We start from the raw sequence: 23,900 nt of genomic DNA, 5'->3' as shown, positions 1-23,900 counted from the left end.
TAGGCTGAAAATATGGAAACTGAATAATATTTAAAACTGAAACAGAAAAAGTGGATTTTAAATCAGTAGAAAAAAGAGGGTCCAGCCATGAGGGTGCTGGCAAACATCATAATTTCTCTCTCTTTCATTCTTTATTTTTTGTTTCTCAACTCTTCTTAACTCTGAACACAACACAACTCTTTCCTTAGATATTTAGTTACCGCAAAACAAAACAAAACCAAAGCAACCCCTTTCCTTCATTCTCTGCCTCCCTCCATGCATGCCCAACACGTGTCTCAACCTGCTTCACTACACTCACACCATACAAATACAGAGTAAAATTAAAAATCCTGTCTTTTTCTTTCTCTCTTCCTTCTTCCACTCCCTCGGTCAAATCTTATTCTTCACTTACCTTAACTCTCCAACTGTCATAATCTTTTCTTTTTTTCTTCTCTTCTTATTTATTTTACCATTCCATCTGCTTTTTTATTTTCTTACTATTTATTCCTTTTTTTTTGGCAGAAGGCAGCTTGTTACAAGAAACAAACAAACAAGAAAGCAGTAACTAATATAAAAAAATAGAAAATAAAAAAAAATGATTTGTTGGGTGTGAAATCGAGATAGTTGTCCATCCAGCAACAGCAAGCGTTGTTTCACGACACTAAACTAAACCTACGGCGGCTGTCTCTGCCACAATCCAAGGTTTAGGTTTTTAGCCATGTCTGGTCTCTACAACTCCAACTTCTCTCCGGTCAGAGCTGCTTCTCCTCAGATTAGAACCAACCCAGAAGTTGACAGGTATTCTTATTCAACTTCAACACTTCAACTGGGTTGCTTCTACTACGCCTCATCTGAATCAATTCAATTCAATTGCTTCTGTTTTTGCTTTTTCTTTTTCAGTCAGTACCTTACGGAGTTGCTCGCAGAGCATCAGAAGCTTGGTCCTTTCATGCAAGCTCTTCCCATTTGCACTCGTCTCTTGAATCAAGGTTTCTTTCTTCTCGAGATCTGTAGATCACCTTTTTCTTCTCACTTCACTTCCAACTTCACTTCTATCTCTCCCTCTCTTGATTACAAATTTAAAACCCCGAATCGCCCCTAAAGATTGCGCCTTTCACCCAATGTGTCTTCAAGGTTTTCACTTTCTAGAGCTTCTGTTCAATGTAAAGTGTTTGGTGCAAATTGGGATGCCAATAAGCTTTCTTTCCGATTATGAGGTTAGGGATCTGAATCGTGTGTACTCTTGGGTTTAGGAGAAGATCCTTCCAGTGGGACCTTGATTAGAATGTTCTGCATAAGAAACTGAATTTTTGTGTGTTGGAAGTATTTGGCGTGGTATCTGATTCGATAAGTTGGAAATGTATCTTCATATGCTTTGATTGGATTGGAGGTAAGGATGGGGAAATTGACCAAATATGAAACCCTTATTTGGAAGATAAGGAGGGAAGTGGAGGTAGAGGTGTTCCCCACTACATTCACCCTTGTCAGTCTCAAATTGGGGCAAGCAGGGGAACAGTTTATTTCAAGTTTTTAACTGCATTTTTCATTTCTTCTACTTAGTTTTTTCTTTCTTCTTTGGCTACTAAAGAGATCTAAGATCAGGGAGGGTTGGCTGATCACAGTAGCCCTTAGTGGGGTTCAATCCTGTGATCAAGCAGTTCCCTGAGGAGGGACTTGATAGTGCCGTTCAAGCTGAGGCTCTAGGGCCCTCCACTTCAGTCTTAACTTCCAAATTGGGGGTAGTGTACTAGTAGTGTTCATTACTTCCTTACTGGGGGAAGTAACTCTTTCCTTCCCATCCACATAAAAATTTCCTCTCACAGCCTTAAGCAGATGAAATTGGTGTTTAAATATTTACCCACAGCTCTATGACCTTATTACCTTTAAAACATGTGAAAATTTGACTGCAGTAGATCTTTTTAAGAAAAACTTTGACCTTGTATAACATATCTATCTCATACACTTTCTCTCAAAAATTGGACTTATCTTGTTCATTTCACAAATATCTGTTCTTTCATCCTATTTCTTTATAAATACAAATATTGTCTTATTCATTGATTTATCATGGCTCTTTTCATTCAGTAGATATGACGGTAAATAGTGCATCTAGGTTTCTTTCTCATTACAACGGATCTCTATGTGCAGAAATATTGAGAGTTTCTGGAATGCTGTCCAATCAAGGTTTTGGTGACTTTGATAGACTGCGGCACAGAAGTCCTAGTCCAATGGCTTCTTCAAACCTCATGTCAAGTGTCACTGGAACGGGGTTAGGTGGATGGAATGGTCTTCAGCAAGAGGTGACTGTTTTGGAATTGTTCATCTTTTCATCCAAACTTTGATCCTTGTTAAACTCATGGTTGAGTGTTGAGACGAGAGAAAAAAAAGGCTCCTAACTAATCATATCTTCATAATCCTCACTTTATACTTGTCATAGTTTGACTATCATCTGTTCATGTTGATATGAATTTTTCTTTTGCACTTTAGACAGTACATGACTTGTAAAGGACTTCTATATGCTCACATATGCTTGTTTAATTTCTATATTTGATAATGCTAAGATTTTGTCATATACTGTTAGCTCAATGGCCTGGATTATGAGGTAAGATTAATTCTACTCATGACATATTGTGCTTATTCCTTTAGCAGTAGATTTTGTCAAATAAAGTAAAGCCTGCTTTTGTAAAAGCGAAAGTGAAAAAGAGAGAGAAGTGATTTTCTTGTGGTTCCTCATAATAATAAATTGACAATACCTGAAATGTTTTTTAAGGATGAATGTGAAAAAAAGTGAACATGTGACACATATTGATTACTTCAAGAGTCTCTTCAGAGAAATTTCTTCAAAAGCTTATGCAAGAAAGAAAAATAAGAAGGATCAATAAAATTGGTGTGTTCATGATTTAAACTTAACTCATTTACAAATTAATCTCTAAAATTTATTTCTTGTTAGCTTTGGTAAAATCTAATTTTTAATTCTCACATAAGCTAATTTTAACTCGAGAAGAAACTGATCTCATTTTTCGTTCTTATTTTTCTCCTTCTAAAATTGCTTAGGGAGAATATTCCTCCCAACAGACTGTAAATGATGTGGTATCATAGATTCTATATTATTTCTTTTTGTCCCTAATTATAAGACATTGTTTTGGTATTTCTTTATCCTTTCTTATATGACTCCTTTTTTACTAAAATACTCTTAATTATTTTAGTTCATAAATAATAAGTGCTATGAAGTGTCTCTTTCTCTCTTGAAGATTGGAGTAACAAGAATTTAGTTTTCAAAATTAAAATACTATTATTCTTTCTCCATACATCAATTATTTAAGGGTAATTTTGGAACAATATTATAATTACATGCAAATTTAATTTGTTGACCAACTTTCTGATTAAGTTTGGGTAGTTAAATTTAGTGTAATGACCTTGTAAATCAATCAATGTTGAATGAAAGGTCATGCATGAAGTTTAAATGCCTTTGAGAGTGGGCTTAGGGCTTAATCCAACCCTTTAAGCCCAATAAAACCATATTGTATGGTGAGAATTGCCCATAATCCATATTTTTAATCAATGTTGGTCTAAATCACCACTGTTAAAGCATAGTTATTAGTCTCAATTAGAAAGGTGTAGCAGCTAGCTTTGAAACACTTTAGTGGAACAGCAGGATGAGAGCATTGTTTTAACTATTATGATACAAATTAAACAATTTATACTACACGTATTTCCACTAAAGTGTTTCAAAGCTAGCTGCTACACCTTTTTATCTGAGACTATTAACTATGCTTTACAGTACTTACAAGTCATAGTTCTTGTTCTTCACCATGTTCTTTTCCGGCAGTATTTGAGCTTTTATGCATAAATGACATTATTATTCCTTTTACTGTGCTAAACAGAGGTTGAGGGGAACTCCTGGAATGACAATGGACTGGCAAGTTGCACCTGCAAGTCCTAGTTCATATACTGTTAAGAGGATTTTGCGCTTGGAAATTCCAGTTGATACGTACCCCAATGTAAGCTCTTATGTATATCCATTCCGATTTATTAAAGACTAATTAAATATCAGACTGTTGTAGTTTATCTTTCTCTCTTTTTTCTTGCATTAGTTCAATTTTGTTGGAAGGCTTCTGGGACCAAGAGGCAATTCTCTGAAAAGGGTGGAAGCTTCTACTGGTTGCAGGGTGTATATTAGAGGAAAGGGTTCAATAAAAGATCCCGACAAGGTAATGAAGGTGTTGATGTGATTTTCTATGTCAAGTATTGCAAAATGTGAAATTAATATGATGCTTCTTTTTTATTGATCTATATATTATTCTTGTGTAATGACTGAGATTATTATCTTTTCAATCTTAAAGGAAGAAAAATTAAGAGGAAGACCAGGCTATGAGCATCTCAATGAGCCACTCCATATCTTGATTGAGGCTGATTTACCTGCTAATATTGTTGACATAAGGCTCCGACAGGCTCAGGAAATTATAGAAGAATTGCTCAAACCTGTTGTAAGTTCTTTCACACTGTCTACTTGACAATTCATAATAAGGAAACAGCCATTTGACAACTAATTATATTAACATTTGAATAATATTTTTTCCATTTTTTAAATTGAATTATTAACATATATATTATATATTAAAATAAAGTTGCCATCTTCTGTTCAGCCTCTTTGTTTGCCATCCCAGGTTTCTTTCCACATTTCATTCTTTTATGTAAAGTTTGAAACCTTTAGAGGTGTCAAAATTGACTTGTTAGAATTCGGTTGGGTGGTTTACATTTGCCTTTTTCACAAAATATTCTGTTGGAATCACTTCATGCTGGTAGATTAAGTCCATGTTTGGTTAAGATATCTCACCTTCAACACAGGCTACTCCTTGTAACTTCCAAAATTGATGTAAAAAGAATGAGGGTGGATGTGATGTACCAAACAGGATGCAAGTTAGTGGAATTTATCTTAAAACATGGTGTGATTTAAACCATTCAATACCTTCCTTGACACAACCATTTTATTGTTGGAAATCAGAAACATGGAAACCTGCACACGGTAACATTTGTTGATTGTGAGAAATGGAGAGGATTAGGAGAAAATATCCCCTTGTGTTTTGAATACACTAAGGGTAGTTTTATTTATAGTGAAACATAAGGGCCAATGCCCTTAATACAGAATGGGCTAAGCCCAACTAACAGAAAATAAATCCTTAACATCTAACACTCCCCCTCAAGCTGGAGTATATAAATCATATGTTCCAAGCTTGTTACAAAGATAATCAATTCTAGGTCCTCGTAAGGACTTAGTGAATATGTCTGCCAACTGGTTGCTTGAGTTAACAAACTCAGTCTTGATGTCTCCGGATATGATCTTTTCTCGAATAAAGTGACAATCAACTTCAATGTGCTTGGTTCTCTCATGAAAGACAGGGTTAGAGCTGATATGGAGAGCAGCTTGATTATCACATATAAGTGTCATTTGAGTGACATCTCCAAATTTCAATTCACTGAGTAATTGTTTAAGCCACACAAGCTCGCAAGTAGCTGATGCCATAGCTCTATATTCTGCTTCTGCGCTGGACCTTGCCACAACACTTTGCTTCTTACTTTTCCATGATATTAGGTTGCCACCAACAGAGACACAATATCCAGAAGTAGATCTCCTATCAGACGGGGAACCAGCCCAGTCAGCATCTGAATAACAAACGATTTTTGTATCGTTGTTAGGACCATATAGCAAACCTTTTCCAGGTGATCCTTTAATATACTTCAGTATGCGAACAACCGCATCCCAATGGTCTTCACATGGGGAGTTTAGGAATTGACTCACAACGCTAACTGCGAAGGAAATGTCAGGACGTGTAACAGTAAGATAGTTTAATTTGCCAACTAGTCTTCTGTACCGTTCAGGATCTGAGAAAGGCTCCCCCTGATTTGGTAGGAGTTTGATGTTAGGATCCATAGGTGTCTCAACAGATTTAGAGTTCATTAACCCTGTTTCCTCCAAGATGTCTAACGCATACTTCCTCTGAGATATGACAATACCGGTGTTGGATTGTGCTACTTCAATACCCAAAAAATACCGGAGTTTGCCAAGATCTTTGGTTTGAAAATGATGGCAAAGGTGTTGTTTCATCTTAGAGATGCCAAGATAGTCACTTCCTGTGAGAACAATATCATCGACATACACTATTAAGTAGATACATCCAGCATTTGAGTGGCGATAGAACACTGAATGATCCGCTTCACTGCGAGACATACCAAATTGTTGAACAACACAGCTAAATTTACCAAACCAGGCCCGAGGAGATTGTTTTAGGCCATATAAGGATTTGCGAAGACGACATACCAATCCAGATGACTCCCCCTGAGCAACAAAGCCAGGCGGTTGCTCCATATAAATTTCTTCATGCAAATCACCATTAAGGAAAGCATTTTTGACATCAAGTTGGTGAAGAGGCCATTGGCGAAGAGCGGCCATGGCAATGAATAGGCGAACAGAGGTCATTTTTGCCACTGGAGAAAAGGTATCACCATAATCCAAACCAAAAATCTGTGTGTAGCCTTTGGCAACCAATCGAGCTTTGAGACGATCAATAGTGCCATCAGGACCAACCTTGATAGCATACACCCACCTGCAACCAACAACAGACTTTCCAGATGGTAATTGGACAAGCTCCCAAGTTCCACTTTTCTGTAAAGCACTTAATTCATCCAGCATAGCTTGACGCCAGCCAGGATGAGTTAAGGCGTCACCCACAGAGTGGGGAATGGACACAGAAGAAATGGATGAGAGACATGTATAAAAAGATGGTGACAATCTGTGGTAACTAAGAACAGTATAATGGGGAGAAGTGTTACGGGTAGAGCGTATACCTTTACGAAGGGCAATGGGCAGGTCAGACTCATTTGCTGGAGCCGGAGGAGACACAGGAACCGACACTGGAAGTGAGTCATGAGGGAGACGATTGCGACGACTATACACCTGAAGGGGTGGTGGTGAAGGACGATCCTGTGGTGAATGAGAGTCCAAAGAAGGAGGAGACAAAATGGGTGGAGCATCACTAGGAGAATCACAGAAAATAGGAATATCAACAGTAACAGGTGGAGGTTCAAAACTCGAAGATAGATGTGAAAAGTAGAAAGAAGATTCATCAAAAGTAACATCAGCAGAGATAAAATGACGATTGAGGGAAGGGGAAAAACACTTATAGCCCTTTTGTGACCGTGGAAATCCTAAGAAGACACATTTGTGAGACCTAGGAGATAACTTATCAAGACCAGGACTAAAATCATGAACAAAACAAGTAGACCCAAAAACTCTAAGAGGTAAAGGATGTAGAGGATCTTGAGGAAACAAGATAGAATGAGGGATTTTGTTATCTAAGACGGAAGATGGCATGCGGTTTATAAGATAACATGCCGTGAGAACGGCGTCACCCCAAAAACGTGAGGGTACTTGACCATGAATTAGAAGAGTACGAGTTGTCTCAATAAGGTGTCTATTCTTGCGCTCAGCCACCCCATTTTGTTGAGGGGTATAAGCACATGAGGTTTGGTGAAGAATACCATGAGAAGCCATAAAATGTGTAAACGATTGAGAAAGGTATTCACGACCATTATCACTACGTAGAGTTCGAATAGAAACCCCAAACTGTGTTTTTATTTCATTGAAAAATAATTGGAAAATAGGAAACAACTCAGAACGATTCTTCATTAAAAACAACCAAGTACATCTTGAGTAGTCATCAATAAAAGTAACAAAATACTGAAAACCTAAATTGGACTTAACACGACTAGGTCCCCAAATGTCAGAATGAACCAATGAAAAAGGGGACGATGCCCGTTGTGAGACACTACGAGGAAAGGAACTACGAGTATGCTTTCCTAACTGACAAGACTCGCACGACAAACTTGATAATTGTGACAATCTCGGGACAAGTTGTTGTAGTTTGGCAAGACTAGGATGACCTAACTGAGCATGAAGAAGGGATGGTGACTCCATGATTACGCCAACATGTGGAGAAGGGCGGAGATGGTATAGGCCATGAGACTCACATCCTGTGCCAATCATGTGTTTCGAACTCCGGTCCTGCAACCAAACAGAATCTTTAGTAAATGAGATAACACAATTAAGGGTACGAGTTAGACGACTTATGGACAATAAGTTGAAAGGAGACCCGGGAACATAAAGTACATGATCAATGGATATGGACGGAAAAATATCAACAGTACCAACACCATGAGATGAGACTCTAGACCCATCAGCCATTGTTACCGAGGGTAAGTTATCCGGACATGACAAAGAAGAAAGTGAGTCAGACCAACAAAAGGTGTACCTGTACGTGCAACAGATGCAGATGTAGTGGAACTAGAGTGCTGACGATCCTCATACCATCTGAGAAATTCGTTAAAGATTGCAGGTTTTTCTACGGTATTAGATGAAGTAGGAGGGTCTCCAGATGGTTCAGAATTGGCCATTGCTACAGGTCGAGGAGGTCGTCCATGAAGTGCATAACATTGATCAATTTTGTGGCCTAACTTGCCACAGTGGTCACATTTTGTAACACGTCCTTTATTTTGCCTGCGAGGCCGACTTCGATCATTACGTTGGATAGCCATAACTGAGGAGTCATCAATATGAGGAGATGTCTCAGTGACTGGTTTGCTCGGTATACGCAGAAGAGCTGAACAAGTAGAAGTAAAGTTGGGTATGACAGGAGAACCCAAAATCTGATCACGGACATGAGAGATATCATCAGAGAGTCCGTATAAAGCCAACAACATGAAGAACTTTGATCGTTGTTCCAGTTCTTCAGCAGGAGTGGGAGCAGGAGGTAATATATCATTAAAATCATGAAGAAGGGCATGAATTTTACCCAAATATTCGGCCATGGGACCATGATTGCGTGGACCAATAACAGTTAATAGGTCCTGACAAACACCATACAGGCGTTGAGTGTCATTTGTGTACAACAACTTCGCCTGTGCCCAAACTTCTGAACATGTTTCATATGATCGAAACATTTGTTTCAACGAGGAGTGAATGGTGGATTTTATGACAATGCATAGCTGAGCATCAATTTTCATCCAGCGGGAAGTGTCATCCGTTGTAGCAGTAGTCACATCTTGAGTAAGGTGATCTAAGTACCCTTGACTCTTCAACCAAAGTTTGATGTCAGACGCCCATGTTGCATGATTTGTGCCATCTAACTTGTCAATAGACAAGTGTACATTCACATAATTGGTGTATATTGAAGGATCAGAAGAAGAGCCACCAACATAAGTGTTCGTAGAAGAGGAAGATGCCATGGAGAAGGAGAAACCCTAAAAATCCAAAGTGCTCCGATTGACGCAACGATCACAGATCCAGAAAGAGGACGAGGAGGCGATCACGGCGGTCCAGATCGGCGACGGAACTCTCCGGCGACGCGCCGTCACGCGCGGTGGGAAGCGGCGGCTCCGGCGATTCTGGCGGCGGCGCGTGGAGGCGCGTGACTGGTCCGTTGGCTGCGATATTTGTACCACGGTGGTCGCCCGGGCGAGACGATGCCGATGATGTGGTCGTCGGTCAATTCTGGAACTCCGGCGGCGGCGGCGGCGGCGACAGCGGCGGCCACAGTGGCGGCGGCGGCGGCGGCGATGAGTTGTGCCGGAAACTAGAGTTGGCTGGACCTAATCCTATGCTCTAGATACCATGTGATCAGAGATGGAGAGGATTAGGAGAAAATATCCCCTTGTGTTTTGAATACACTAAGGGTAGTTTTATTTATAGTGAAACATAAGGGCCAATGCCCTTAATACAGAATGGGCTAAGCCCAACTAACAGAAAATAAATCCTTAACATCTAACATTGATTAACATTGGTTGTGGAAAATTTTATGCTTACTTGTCTTGGTTGCCAACTTCTGATGTGCAGGATGAGTCTGAGGACTATATTAAGAGGCAGCAGTTGCGTGAATTGGCGATGCTGAATTCAAATTTCAGAGAAGAGAGTCCTGGACCAAGTGGAAGTGTATCTCCATTCAACTCCAGTGGAATGAAACGAGCCAAAACTGGTCGATGAAAGAAAGGTAGATGGGTGTTATGGTTTTCCAGTGCATCTCAAACAAAGCAGCGATGAAAGAATAGGCTAACAATTATTGCTGGTGGTTTTACATCATCCCCTTTATCCTATATTTTTCTTCTTAAACAACAGGAGTCAAAGCTAGAAAGGTCTTTAGAAGAAAAAGATGATAAAAAAAAGAAGATAATATAATTGGGTATTGAGATTAGGCGTGTTCAAATGAGTCTTTTTTGGTGTACACTTCATACATTTATTATTGGATTTATTCTTGCGTCCGTAACTTGTGAGAAGCATGGAATATACATGTGATGATGGGGTGAAGTTTTAGGTCTCTAAGTGGATCAAGTTTTGTGGGCATGTCACATCAGGTCTCAATGGTATTCAAATTAGTTTGCATAGGCTGAATTCTTTATAGTTGTTTGTCTCAAGCATTTGTATTCTATTCTCTGCGTCACAAATGAACGATAAATGTTACTGTCATGTCTCAGATATCATACCATGTATCGCTGAAGGAAAAACTCTGGTATTTGTTTATATAGAATACAGTATTATATATATTATATTATATTATATTTGTTGAGCAATTGCTTTAGTTTTGTGCCATCACCAATGGAAATAGATGGAATTATTGTTTTTTGTTTCTGGGAGCAAAACGTGAGGCTTGTTCAGACTGTGATGAAACGGTAAATATGAGTCTCATGAGCTGAGGAATAAGGAACAAGTTTTTCAGTAAAAAAGAACCCTTCAAACTGTCATTAGATATGCTGCTAATTGTACTCTCTTCTCTTCTCTTGGCTGGATACGAAAAAGAGGGCAGTCCACGTGGCAGCTCACAACACAATAAAAAACACTCCTTTCTCTTTCAAAAAATTAGGTCTTTTTTTTTTTTCTTTCCCACGTTTGAGATTCTTCCCAAACTCCTAATTTTTTTCGCATATCGCTCCACCACTTGTTTTGCCACCTAACTGTTATCTTCTTCACTCTAATCCTTCTTTACATTTTCACTCTCAATCTCACTTCTTTCACACAGAGAGGAGCAACTTAAATCAAAATGGCAGTGGCAGCGCAAGCCATGGCCCAATTCCGTTTCTCTCCTCTCTCTTCTCATCACCGCCACCATTACCATTACAATTACCGGTACACCCATTCCTTCCCGTCTCCGCGCCACCCCCGCAGCGAAAGGCTCCACCTTTCGTTCTCCGGCGGCGACAACGGCGGCGGAGCCAGAGGGGGCAGCGGCGGGGGAGGAGGCGGAGACTCCGACGGCGAAAGCGTGGGATTGGGGGTTTTGGGGCTGTTTTTAAACGGATGGAGATCGAGGGTGGCGGCGGACCCACAATTCCCTTTCAAGGTTTTGATGGAGGAGTTGGTGGGTGTGAGTGCGGCGGTCGCCGGCGACATGGCCACTCGCCCCAACTTCGGACTCAACGAACTGGACTTCGTCTTCTCCACTCTGGTTGTGGGGTCCATTCTGAATTTCATTCTGATGTACCTCTTGGCGCCAACCTTGTCCTCGTCTTCCACCCTTCCTTGGTTGTTCGCCACGTGTCCCAGCAGCCACATGTTCGAACCTGGTCCCTACGGAGTAGTGGAGCGGTGTGGGACTCTAGTGTACAAGGGAGGATTGTTTGCGCTGGTGGGCCTGGCTGCTGGCCTTGCCGGGACCGCCATTTCGAACGGGCTGATCGCGGTGAGGAAGAGGGTGGACCCCACGTTCGAGTCCCCGAACAAGGCCCCCCCTACCCTTCTCAATGCGCTTACCTGGGCGGCGCACATGGGTGTGAGCAGCAATTTAAGGTACCAGTGTCTTAATGGCTTGGAGTTTCTGTTGGAGAAGTGCGTTTCTCCTTTGGTGTTCAAATCCTCTGTTTTGGCTCTCAGACTGGCCAACAATGTTGTCGGAGGGATGACCTTTGTCATGTTGGCAAGGTTCACTGGTTCTCAGGCTCTTTCTGTTCCTCAACCCAAATAGGATCTTCACCACAACTCATTATCATCACTTTCTTCTTTTTCTTTTTATTTTTAACTTTGGAGTGCTTATAATTACCTGCTACTTGCTTCGGCTTTAGGATTGAATCATCAAGACTTGCCATCTTTGCCTCAGAACAATAACATGCTCTGTTTATCATTATATCAGGTGCTTTCATTTCTGACCTTCAAATCAAATACTACTGTTCACCGCCATAAATACTTTAAAAACATTCTCTATCAGGGGAAAAAGTCTTTATTGAAGAAACTTAGATTTCTAAGTAGCTTTTGCTTCTTATTCAATGATTTTATAATTTTTACATATTTTAACTAATGTGATACAATGTCAAAAAGATATTATCTGCTTTCTCTACTGATCTTAACATTGTTGCAGCCAGCACAAAATTTGGCCTTAAGATTTTTTACGAGGTGCATCCATTGATATTTGGTCTTGCAATTGTAGTTTACGATCACGAGAGAGGTAGAAAATTGTGAAATAGGAGGGATGATTTTAAGAAAAAAATCGAAAATTTAAGAAGTGTGGTAAGATACTGTTACTTTACATGATCATTATTATAATGGAATCATTTTCTTTTGCATGAGATCGCTGTATATTTTTAATCTCACATCACGTGCTGGTGGGACTTGTACTGATGTGGACGTACGTTACATTTAAAGCAAGCCAAGGGGACTACAGCAACCAATCAGCAACTAAACCTTTTCTATCATCGGATAGGATCCGTGGCGACCCAATCAGATTATAGAGCGAGATTTGATAAGTACAAGTCAACAAAATGTAATTCATTTATTAACTGATTAACTAATTTCAATAATTGTTTTAGTTACTTTAATAGGGGAATATTTGACAGTAAGAAAGTTTTATAGAACTTCCTTAACACGAGAAACATGCAAATGAAAGTCTAAGCAAGTTGCAACATGCTAGTTTACGATAGAGATTAAAACGTGGGCTCTATTTATAACAGCCCAAATGAGGAAAAAGAATCTGATTAGTTCTACATGGCCATGCAATTTATACGGTGCATGATACGTTCTATATTACAGGTTTTATATGAAAGTGTCACTGTATATCTGTCTCAAGTTCTCTTTTGGACATTTCTTCCTACACTCCAAAAAATATCTAGTCTCGCTTTATTTACAATTTCTCCGAACTCTTCAATATTATGCAACATTTGTTGGGAGAACAAACTATAGAAACATATGTACTACCTGATGTAAGCCTATAACAATTGAGGATGCATGAAATGCAGCACAATCTTCTTATCTGACAGCCTCTGGTGCAGAATTGCAGTAAGGTGTGTGCAAGCAAACTAATTTAGTGAACGTTAGGCATAAGGTAGCAAACCCAATTCCCATAACGAGGCCACATGTGCTTTTTTTCTTGTCCAAGCTAAGTGCTCTCTTAACTACATTTCCAAAACTTAGAATTATTCCACCACAAGCCAGGACCATTATGTGATCAAGGCCACTGTAGTCAATCCCAGCAAGAATAGATCCAATTGCTGATATTGGACCCACAAATCCAATTATGGCAGCTGATGCAAGAGAACCATGCCAACTATCAGTAGCACCATAGATGCAGCTAGCGACAGCTGCACCTCGGGGGAGACCATGTAGAGAGACTGGAACGACCATGTGACGACCAAATCCATAAGCTTTTGGTGCAGCTACTCCAAGCGCAAGTCCTTCAGCCAAAGCATGTAGCGCAACTGCACCACATGATACAAATGATTGAAGGGTTTGAACACTCATAGGGAAGCCTGTTAATGAAGGCAAGTCATTGACTGAGGTTTTCTTGCGAGCTGCCACCTTCAATACACTAGAGCTCGAAAAATGAACAAAAGCAGCGCCCGTTGCGAGGAGTAACACAACAGGAACAAATCCTAATTTTGAAGACAAAATTAGCTGCACTGGTCGCCAGGCACCAAGAACAAAGGCAATACCACATGCTATACCCATCAGGATAGTATGCCGAAGACGAAGAGCAAGAGCAAGTACAACCAGAATAATCCCACCAAGTAATGGGCCAAGGCCAAAAAGTAATGAAACAAAGAAGCCAGAACCATCCTCAGAGCTGTAACAAGAAAAATTAAGATAACAAAAGTGAGTTGCATTGTAGGGTTGATGGGAATACTAAAAGTTTTCAAGCCAATACTCAAAAAGCTGAAGCAACATTTCTGATCTTCCAAATTGCGCAACAAAATCAACCAACTTTAGCAATGAGATTTAATAGTATCATTCAAGTATAAAACCGAGTGAGTAATGCCTACACACTTGAAAAAACCGCCAAATTTTAGAAAATTCAACTAGATTATAGGCTAGTTATTTGGATTAGATAATACTAATCAGAATTTTGGCCATCCAGCAAGCAGCAACTAGCATTTTCGTAACCGAATACTGCGTAGCTGATTAAAAATAACATACACTCACTTGTTGTCACGGTTGAAATTCTGAAAAAGGGTGCTTAGAGCTTCCATAAATGCTACCGAAATTGTTGCAGCCGATGCAACTTGTGAAGCAGAGGCTTCCTGTATACCAAAGTATGAGAAAGATATTATATATCTGAATACAACATACTGCAAATAGGTGTTGCCAAAAGAGCTGAAGTCCCACAAATCCATGGAAGTAATCAGACGATAAATAATGCAGACATTATCATCCCTCTTCCAACAGACTATATTGTTTCCAAATTCCAAGTCAAACTTATTGAATGGAAGAGAGCAAATCCTTTAGTACGGAAAAATACATTAGAGCACCTTTGACTTGTAAAAAGCATACACAGAAGAAGTTTTCATAAAGTATATACAATGATTGTGCCTTATGATCACACAAATAGGCAAATCATTTCCAAATAGAGGCTTGGTATCGCAACCCAATAGTACTGCTATATATTACTATTTTTAAATTTGAAGGTTCAAATTAAAGATGTTATTGAGTACTTTACCATTTGTAAAATACAAAGAAAAAAAAATTGTAGTTATGGAAAATCAACTTGAATTCATTAAAGTATCATGCAAGGTGATAGGAATAGAGGGTCCAATTTTGAGAAAAATTAATATCATGTTTACTTTGAAAAAATGTTTTCTTCAACCAAATAAAAAACATTTTCTCAATCGAAACAAACCCTTAATAGACATACATACCTTGAATGCATCAGGAAGCACTTCTGCAACAACCATCCAGATCATGCATCCAGCAGCGAACCCAGTACAAAATGGCAGGAACTTACTAAATGCATCAGCACAAATAAATGAAGGAACGGCTACAATTGGCTGCATTAACACATGCATGAGATGGTATAAGGCAAAGACGAAAGACGTCAGATACAAGTTTTCAAAATCCATAGCAGAATTGGAAAGAATTATTTCCAACAGAATAAAGTTTCTTCAGCTGAATTTAACAAATAAAACATACCGCCAAAGTTCTATACAGTATATTCTAGGCAAGTTTTAGCAGTATAATATCCACTCATGCTATGTTACCGACATGGAACTGTGGATAAACCTAATTAATCTGAGACTATCCTAATGATACTATTTTAGCTACAAAAGAAGTAAGCTGTACTAGGCAAACTGTTATTAAATGTTATCACAACACAGCCATTTTATACAATGTAATGGCTTAACTTTCAGATTAATATGTATCCATTACAGCCATTTTATTTCCCCTTCATAATGTAATAATGACTTAACTTTCAGATTAATATGTACCTGAGGTAAAGATGTAATAACGCTCCACAACATAGCTTTCTGTGGAGAGACACCCCTTGATGCCAGCACCATGCTTACAGCCAATCCCTCTGGAATGTTATGCACAGCAATAGCCAAAGTTACCAATAAACCTTGAGAGAAACCCTTTGAGCCAGCAAAGGAGACCCCAACCCCAGATCCTTCCCCAAAAGAATGGAGAGTCATTATTCCAATTACAAGAACAACTTTAGTTGCATCGGCACCCTTTATATCCAACATGCTTACTTCCCCATATAGCTCAAGAAACTGAAATACAATAGGTTATGTGAGACACAAACGAGACCATGAAAACTATATAACAACAAAATATCCATCTTATGAAATCCTTTAAAGTGCAAGGATCACTTAAAATTGGATGCAAACCGTTTTTCAGAATAGAAATTCCAAGAAACAAGAAAATTTCAAGTCTGGGTTATTCCTACCCCAAGAAAACAGTGCCACATTTACTACTAACACGTCATGCACCCTTAAGGAATTTCTTATCTATCAAGCATAAACATGTGAGTAAAATAGATAATCAAAATGCTATACAAATTCATCATAACAAGGATTAAGAGAAATAAATGTTTATAGAAGCAGCAGTTAAGAAAGATAGTGGTGCGGTAACTACCTTCTTACACAACCAAATAAAGGTGCCACCAGCTAGAATCCCAATGACAACCCAATTTCCAGTACCATAATATTGACCTTCCTGTATGAGATCAAAGCTTGCAGCCAACATAACACCAGCTGCCATTCCATTACACAACCCTGCCCATTGTGGATCAAGCTCCACAAAGAAGAAGGGCAGAGCCCCTAAACCAGTGGCAGCTGCCATTGCTAAGGTGAACAATGCAACCGTGGAAACGGAAACTCTACTACTGCCTCCACCTTTTCTGCCATTGATTTCCTCTAACTTGAGGGAATTCTCCCCACCAGTCCCAACAATTACCTTCTTATGAGGAGCAGCTCCGAGCTCCTGTTCCAATTCAGCATTGGAACAACCAAAGGAAAGAAGCATTAACAGTAACATGAAGAATGGAACAACCAACTTGAGCCTCGGATTAGGAGCCATGTTGTGTTGGAAAATGCTTGCCAACTACCTAGAGGCCCCAAATCGAATTTTGCACAAATTACTTGTCCATACCAAATAATTGAGGTGAAATAAAAAAATGCAGAAAGAATGATGCAGATATTCACATTTATTGGATAAAAATTAAAAACCATGGGAATGGGCAAATCGTTGACATGAACTTCCCCAAACTTGACATCCTATGATCATATCAAATCATCTTCAAAAACAAAAAAAAATGATATGCGAAATCAAAATTGAAATATATAAATAATGTGTAATTGGTTATTGCTGGGTGAAGAACGGAGAATGACAACAAAACCAAAAGAAAACGACAAGACTCAATTCAAAACCCTAGTGCCTACAAATATATCTTTTCTCACTATACTAATAATAATAATTATATATTATTATAATTATTAGAATATAGTTAACTACTTTTGATTACATATTCCGACACGTGTCTTGAGGAAAATTTTAAATATCTAAAAGTGAATATCTTTTTATTGAAATATATTTTCCTGCTATTTTTAATACGAATTATTAACTTTGTTTTTGATAATAAATATTTGTAATTTTTGGCAATGAATTTGGTAAGAATTGAATGGCAGGAATGTTTTCTTTTCGATTTTCATTGACTCGTTACTTTCTTCACTCGGTCAACTTTATCTTCTTCGTCAAATATTACACAATTTCACTTCTATTTTTGAAACATAATAAAGAAACTTAAAATAAAATTAAAATTCTAAAATCATTAACTAGATAATTACCTGTGAGTAATACATTAAAATAAAAATTACTTACACTTCACAAAATTAAATACATAGAAATTTTCTCAAATTTTTAATCCTTATTTATATATATATATATATATATATATATATATATATATATATATATATATATATATATATATAAATTTAGTGGGATCTTGAACATGAATTTGTGGACAAGATTACATTCATGAAACACGAAAACATACTACCACTGAGTAATATCGAATCAATAACTCATTCTCCGTAACCTACTGTCACCCCACCTCTTTACCAAAGTAGTACGGTCAGAGTCATCCTGCCTGCTTACCAAAGCATCACGGTCAAGATTCATTTCCTCTGGTTCCCAAAAGCTTTACGAGTAAAATCTTTGCTTGTTTACCAAAGATTCAAAGCTTTACGGGCAAAATCTCCATATTTCCCAGCTTACCAAAGCCTCAGGTGAAAAGGAACAAAATTGGAACCTCCCCTTTCTTTGGCTTATAAAAGCCTCAAGCAAAAATGACCATTTTCCCTAGCTTACCAAAGACTAAAGCGAAAAGGAATAAAACTTAGTTTTACGGTTATATAAAGAAGAGATAACAATCAATTGTGTCTCCTGGTGATAACTAAATCGACGAGGCACATCACATCAAACAACTAAACCAACAACAAACAACTCAACCATGTTTAAGCATAACTTAGCAACCAACGTACACAACTTGACAACGAAACAAAACAACACGACCAATAACACACACAACTTGACAACCATTACAAACAGCTTGGCCAAGGTGAAAAACCTCATGGCCGACCTCTCAAACATATAAAACGAGTTCTAAAACTTCTAAAGCGAGGCAAAAAAGAAATTGGTCCAAACAACATAGTTCGATCATAAACAAAACAGCTCAATAAAAAACACTAACACAACTTGGTCAAGACAACCTCAACCTAACACAAAACAACACAACACGACAGACTAACTTAACTTGGCCAAAGGATGACTCAACTTGGGATAAAAACAAACCCAACCCAACAAAACCAATACAACTCGGCACAAAGTAACCTATCTCGACAAAACAAACCTAGTCCGACCAAAAGTAACCTAGTTTAGCCAAAGTAACCCAACCCGACCAAACTAACATAACATGACAACAAACCAAAAATAGCACGAGACCATTCCAAAACACAACACAATAACTCACAAACACAACACGACAATAGACTAGAACAACCCATATCAGACTTGAACAACATGTTCTAAGCTTAAAGCAACACGCAAACCACTTATCGTACAGACTTAAACTAAACAACAAAGAGTAAAAGCCTAAAATGACATGAATCACAACATAAACAACACAGTCTCAAAGCAAGTAGCACAAATTTGAAGCAAATAACATACTTAACAATTAAACAATACATCTAGATTAAAACAGAGATCAATAACTCGACTATAACCATAAGCAACCCAGATTAATGTCCATACAACTTGGACCAACTGGAAACAATCCATAATAAACTCAAACAACACGATAACCTTCTATTTTGCAATTAATCAACACTTATGCACAAATTTTGTATAAAAATTCATCATATATTAAACATTTATATACTATCAAACTATAAAGTTGCTAACATCATTCTGCATAGAAAACGTTATGTGTATTTATGCCTACACAAAATGCAACAAAACTTATGGACCATAAGCATCACAACGTTTGCTTATGGCCACTTGACAACACAAAAATTAAAAAAATTGATCAAGTGAAAACAAAATCACATACCTCAAAATTGCTTTGTGTAATCATACCACAAACCATCAATATAGAGTTTCCCATCATTGAAAGAACATATCCTTACTTCCAAAAATTATCATCACCAACGAAAAGAACATACTAACATCATATAAAAAAAAAAATAACTCTCCTTACTTTGGTTTTCACTGCTTCCTTTCCTTGATAAAAATTACCCTTCTAATGTATCTCAAACTCTCATAAACTTTCCACACAAATATTATTTTTCTCTCACAACACACACTCACATTTCTACCTTTCCTTTTTCCTGTATATAACCTATTAACTAATCGAGAATAAAATATTTAACTCATTAATGACATTGTCCTACATTAGAATAATTAAATAAGGTGCATTAATTATATTAAATAGATTCATTTACCATTATTAAGTAAAACAACCACTATTTATTACAAATTTAATACGTGCTCTGAAGAATAAAAATCACAAATCTTTACATTTTTTTCCACAAACAAAGCGGATGTTCTTCTACTTATGTTATTTTGAATTTTTTTATATTTATTTTAGATTTGACATTAATGACATTATCATATACTAGAATAGTTGAATAAGATGGGCTAATTATATTAAATTGTATGAAAAATTTAATACAAATTTTGAATTCTTTACTAAGTATTCGTATTGTTCCTGTCATTACAAATTTCAGATAAACACTAATTTTTATGTTTTAAAATATATTAATAAACTTTTAATATATTAATACAATGTAATTTTAATGTTTAACATACTATGACACTTTAAAAATCAGTAAAGAATTTGAATTAGAATGAAATTTATAAATTTTTATATTCTCGTTCCTTTTTTATAATAGTCATTAATACAAAATAAGGCTTTTAAGGCGTTTATGATATTTTGATTTTGACAAAATCGAAGTATAAGTCGGTGCAATGATATTTTTGTAATTTTTGCAAACATATAAATCTTGATTAAAAAAAAACCAAATCCATAAATGTTAGGGCCTATTGCATCGGTTCGGTTGTTTAAAGAACCGCTGTCATAGGATTTTGTGAAACAGACAACTGTAGACTGAAATTGATATTTTAAATTAATAACACTCTGAATAAGGCCTATGGTTCCGGTTAGAGCTGTCAAAATGGGTCACAACCTGCGGGCTAACCCGGCCCACCACGGGTTTGAGCCGGGTTGGGTTTGAAAAAATGGTATTTTTTTTATGAGGGTCAGATTTAAACCCGACTCATTTAAACCCGGCTAATGCGGGTTGAACCCGTGGTGGGCCGGGTTGGCCCACCAACCCACCTACCTAATTTTATTTTATTAAAATTTAATTTTAATTTTATAAAAAAAAATATTATTTTGTTTTTGCTTGAAAAAATTATTTAAGTTCCTTATTTTCAAAATTAATTAAACACCCATGTTGGGAGTGAAATTTGTTTAGATTTGAATTATAGAAAGTTTGTAATTTTTTTTATTTAAAAAAATTGTAATTAAATAAGCTAGTGAACCAACCCGTTTATCCACCAACCCGTGGTGGGTCGGACCGGGTTCGAATTATTCTGGCTCGCTAATAAATGAGTCGGGTTGGGTTGGCTCATTAAGTGATCAATCCGTGGTGGGCCGGGTCGGGTCGGGCCAGGTGGCCTGTTTTCACATCTCTAGTTCTGGTTCTTTGTAACCATTGCCATATGATCCTAACATTCTCCCTTGAAAATTGATATCTCATATTGACACCTTTATGAACTAGTATTTCACTTTGGTTCTTTCCAGAACTACCTTCATAAGTCTTTCATTTATTGTTATTTAATTTATTGTCTGAAAAGCACATACGACCTCAAGTTTTATGAGAATCAGTGCCATAAAGACTTTATGGTTCAAATTCATGAAGAACCGATATTAAAAGTTTGAACCAAATTTCAAAATTGTCAGTGGAAGTTATATTTTTTAATTTTTTTGGCAGGTTTTAGGAATCAGTTTTTAGTAAAACCGAAGCCATAGACCTATTATTGCTTCATCTATTAAAATAATCGAGGCAATATCTCTTCTTGGGATTAAAAATTCACAAAAACTCACAAACCCATTTACAATTTTCTTCTTTGTTGCTTCTGTGCGAACCAACGTCGCTATACTTGTGCTTTGTCACTGCTTTGAACGTTGTGGTCATTGCCTCGAGTGTCGTTGTTACTAGTATGAACATTGTCATCACGATTCGTGGTGAGCTTTGGTTCCTTCGTTCGTGATCGCGATTCTTTGTAGTAGGTATAGTGAGCTTCGGTTCCTCGTTCGTGACCTTTTTTTTTCCATTTTTGAGTTTGCGTTGGTTTCTAAGATTACTATGTTATTTGCATTTGTGTTCATGTATTGTTTTTTTGCGGTGGGATTTTGTACCATTCCAAAACGCAGGTTGTTGCACCGTTCTCCACTGTTGTCTGCCTTTAAATGCTCCCAAGTTCCTATTATTATGTTTAAAGTTTACTTTTTAATATGAGCATGTAATTTTATATAATTTTGTAGTAGGTTGTTCATTTTTTGTATGTTGGATATGTGATTAATTGTATGCTTAAATATATTATTGTATTGAATTAGCCTTAGTTTCCCATTTGAGATTCAATACAAAATTATTTACTGTCTCCAAGTTTTTTGAAGACATGTATACTTTTAAAAAATGAATATAAGAGTAGACGATACTAATAATTTATAAGTATTGAATCTTCAATTGTCCAGTTGGACTTATGACAGCGATTGTCAGAATAACCGAAACATAAAAGGCTTTTGGTAGCTGTTTAAAAAACAACTAAGGCCATAAACCATATCATAGTTTAAATAATTATTTAATTTTAACATCTATGACAATGGTTCCTTCAAAAACAATGATGGTATGTAGAACCGTCACCAAAAACCCATTTTTTTTAGTTTAGTGCTTTAGTTTTCTTTAATTGAGGAAAACTGGTTTTTTTTTTGCTTCAATTTGTAATCGAAGCCAAACTGCCCCTCCTTTTTAACTTGGTCTTAATATGTCTCGATTTTCAAACCGTTGCCATAACTTGAAAATAGCCGTTGTCGTATGCCTTCACTGAACTAGTGCGTTTAACTTATTCTTGTACAAAAATGAATAAAATTGTTTTACTTTTGGCTTAATACTAATTTTGGTCCCTAGTTTCATTAGGTGTGTTCAAAGTGGTCCTTCTATTTTTCAAAAGTTCATAGTGGTCCCATATTTTGTAAAAATGGTTCAAGTTGGTCCTTTTTGCTTACGCGTTAAAAATGCTAACAATGTTTTTCTCTATGTAATCTCCAGTTATTGATTGCGTGGCAAGCTCAGGTCAATTTACCATTTACCTTAATCAGAGTTTTAGAAACTATTTCTTTCATTTTCGGGACTTCCTTTTTCTCGAACAAACCCAACATCGTGGGTTCCTCGTCGCACAAGGAGACACCCTCCTCATTCCTATCCTTTGTTTTTGGGTTGGCATCGCAGGGAACATTTCTTCTTTCCTTCTTCTTGTTCTTGTTTTGTTCGTATTAGGGCTCTGAATTAAAGTTTTATTTTTGGGATTCTGATCTCGCGACGTTGGGTTTCCTTCCTTGGATTGAGTTTCTATTTTGTTTTCTCTGCAGATTGGTGGCACAATGGTTTAGGTTCTTCATGATCTTGTGATTTGGGGGATTTTAGGGTTTTCGTTTAGGGTTGAGGGTTCTGATTTGGAAATTTCTTGGTTTTGTTTCTCCTCTGTAGATTGTTAATGCGATTTGGGGTTAGGGTTTTTGAATTGGGATTTTGTTTTCTGATTTCACGTTTTGGGATTATTTGCAATTGTATTATGATCTTGCACTTTTGGAGTTTTTGGAATCTATCATATTGCGTTTTAGGGTTCTTTGGGTTCTGTTTCTGAAATTTTGATGGTGGATTGCTTCTAACCTAATTGTAATTTTCTTTAACCTTAAATTTAACTTTTTCAAGTGAATAACTTTAACTTTTAACATCTACAAGTCAATTGGACTGAGCTTGCCACACAATCAATAACTGAACAACTCATTTACTTTTGGCTAGGGTGGACATTAGACCGTTAGCGTTTTTAATGCCGTAAACAAAAAGGACCAACTTAAATTATTTTTACAAAATATAGAACCACTATGAACTTCTGAAAGTTAGGAAGACCACTTTGAACACACCTAACGAAACTAGAGACCAAAATTAATATTAAATCTTTACTTTTCTATCTTAAAATAATTTTAAGTGACTTATACAGTATATATCATTTAGTTTTCCTATTTCAATATGTACATCTACCTACCATTATAAATAAAAAATATAATTAAAAGAAGTATGCTATCCTAGAAATTAAGAAAATAAGAAATATTTTTTAAGAGAAAATGGAGAATTAATAGGCAGATAAAGTATTTAGAAAATACTCTTATAATTATTATTTTGATTATTTTTAAAAGTAGAATTAACTAGGGTTGGATGAAAATAGTTTTAAAATGAATGTGATTAATGAACTTAAACGTTGAGACTAACTCTTTTGTCTTGTTATAATCTGAGTTCCTATAAATATAGTTTAACTTCTCGACTTGTAAATC

The 23,900-nt window shown here is 37.0% G+C and overlaps 3 protein-coding genes across 4 annotated transcripts; 2 read left to right on the top strand and 1 right to left on the bottom strand.

The window, feature by feature from the left end:
• Positions 1-489: 489 nt before the first annotated feature.
• On the top strand, positions 490-10,582 carry LOC108347393 (KH domain-containing protein At2g38610). The gene is made up of 7 exons (XM_017586597.2): positions 490-777; positions 880-968; positions 2,125-2,276; positions 3,861-3,977; positions 4,071-4,187; positions 4,320-4,463; positions 9,866-10,582. The coding sequence occupies exons 1-7, from the start codon at positions 698-700 to the stop codon at positions 10,010-10,012; spliced, it is 846 nt and encodes a 281-aa protein (XP_017442086.1). The 5' UTR covers positions 490-697; the 3' UTR covers positions 10,013-10,582.
• Positions 10,583-10,732: 150 nt separating this feature from the next.
• On the top strand, positions 10,733-12,264 carry LOC108347392 (protein RETICULATA-RELATED 3, chloroplastic). The gene has a single exon (XM_017586596.2). The coding sequence runs from the start codon at positions 11,064-11,066 to the stop codon at positions 11,982-11,984; it is 921 nt and encodes a 306-aa protein (XP_017442085.1). The 5' UTR covers positions 10,733-11,063; the 3' UTR covers positions 11,985-12,264.
• Positions 12,265-12,984: 720 nt separating this feature from the next.
• On the bottom strand, positions 12,985-17,136 carry LOC108347391 (putative zinc transporter At3g08650). Of its 2 annotated transcripts, XM_017586594.2 has the most exons (6): positions 16,927-17,136; positions 16,358-16,829; positions 15,709-15,993; positions 15,142-15,270; positions 14,429-14,526; positions 12,985-14,072 (listed from the first exon to the last, which is right to left on the bottom strand). In XM_017586594.2, exons 2-6 carry the CDS (start codon positions 16,799-16,801, stop codon positions 13,259-13,261), a joined length of 1,770 nt encoding a protein of 589 aa, XP_017442083.1. In that variant the 5' UTR covers positions 16,802-16,829; positions 16,927-17,136; the 3' UTR covers positions 12,985-13,258. The 2 variants fall into 2 exon arrangements, with proteins under 2 accessions (XP_017442083.1, XP_052724743.1); XM_052868783.1 differs by having other exon boundaries at positions 16,358-17,136.
• Positions 17,137-23,900: the final 6,764 nt, after the last annotated feature.

The sequence above is a fragment of the Vigna angularis genome, chromosome 9 (genome assembly GCF_016808095.1).
Source record: "Vigna angularis cultivar LongXiaoDou No.4 chromosome 9, ASM1680809v1, whole genome shotgun sequence".
Taxonomy (NCBI): domain Eukaryota; kingdom Viridiplantae; phylum Streptophyta; class Magnoliopsida; order Fabales; family Fabaceae; genus Vigna; species Vigna angularis.
The sequence above is the reverse complement of the archived record's forward strand: the minus strand, read 5'-3'. Positions and strand labels throughout refer to the sequence as shown.

Excerpts from the sequence above, each read along its gene's own strand:
- LOC108347393 (XM_017586597.2), top strand. The coding sequence starts at position 698 with ATGTCTGGTCTCTACAACTCCAACTTCTCTCCGGTCAGAGCTGCTTCT. Across the intron at positions 969-2,124 it reads CACTCGTCTCTTGAATCAAG|AAATATTGAGAGTTTCTGGA; the intron begins GTTTCTTTCTTC and ends CTCTATGTGCAG. Across the intron at positions 4,464-9,865 it reads AAGAATTGCTCAAACCTGTT|GATGAGTCTGAGGACTATAT; the intron begins GTAAGTTCTTTC and ends TCTGATGTGCAG.
- LOC108347392 (XM_017586596.2), top strand. The coding sequence starts at position 11,064 with ATGGCAGTGGCAGCGCAAGCCATGGCCCAATTCCGTTTCTCTCCTCTC.
- LOC108347391 (XM_052868783.1), bottom strand. The coding sequence starts at position 16,801 with ATGGCTCCTAATCCGAGGCTCAAGTTGGTTGTTCCATTCTTCATGTTA. Across the intron at positions 15,271-15,708 it reads TTATTACATCTTTACCTCAG|CCAATTGTAGCCGTTCCTTC; the intron begins GTACATATTAAT and ends GTGTTAATGCAG. Across the intron at positions 14,527-15,141 it reads TGCTTCCTGATGCATTCAAG|GAAGCCTCTGCTTCACAAGT; the intron begins GTATGTATGTCT and ends TTTGGTATACAG.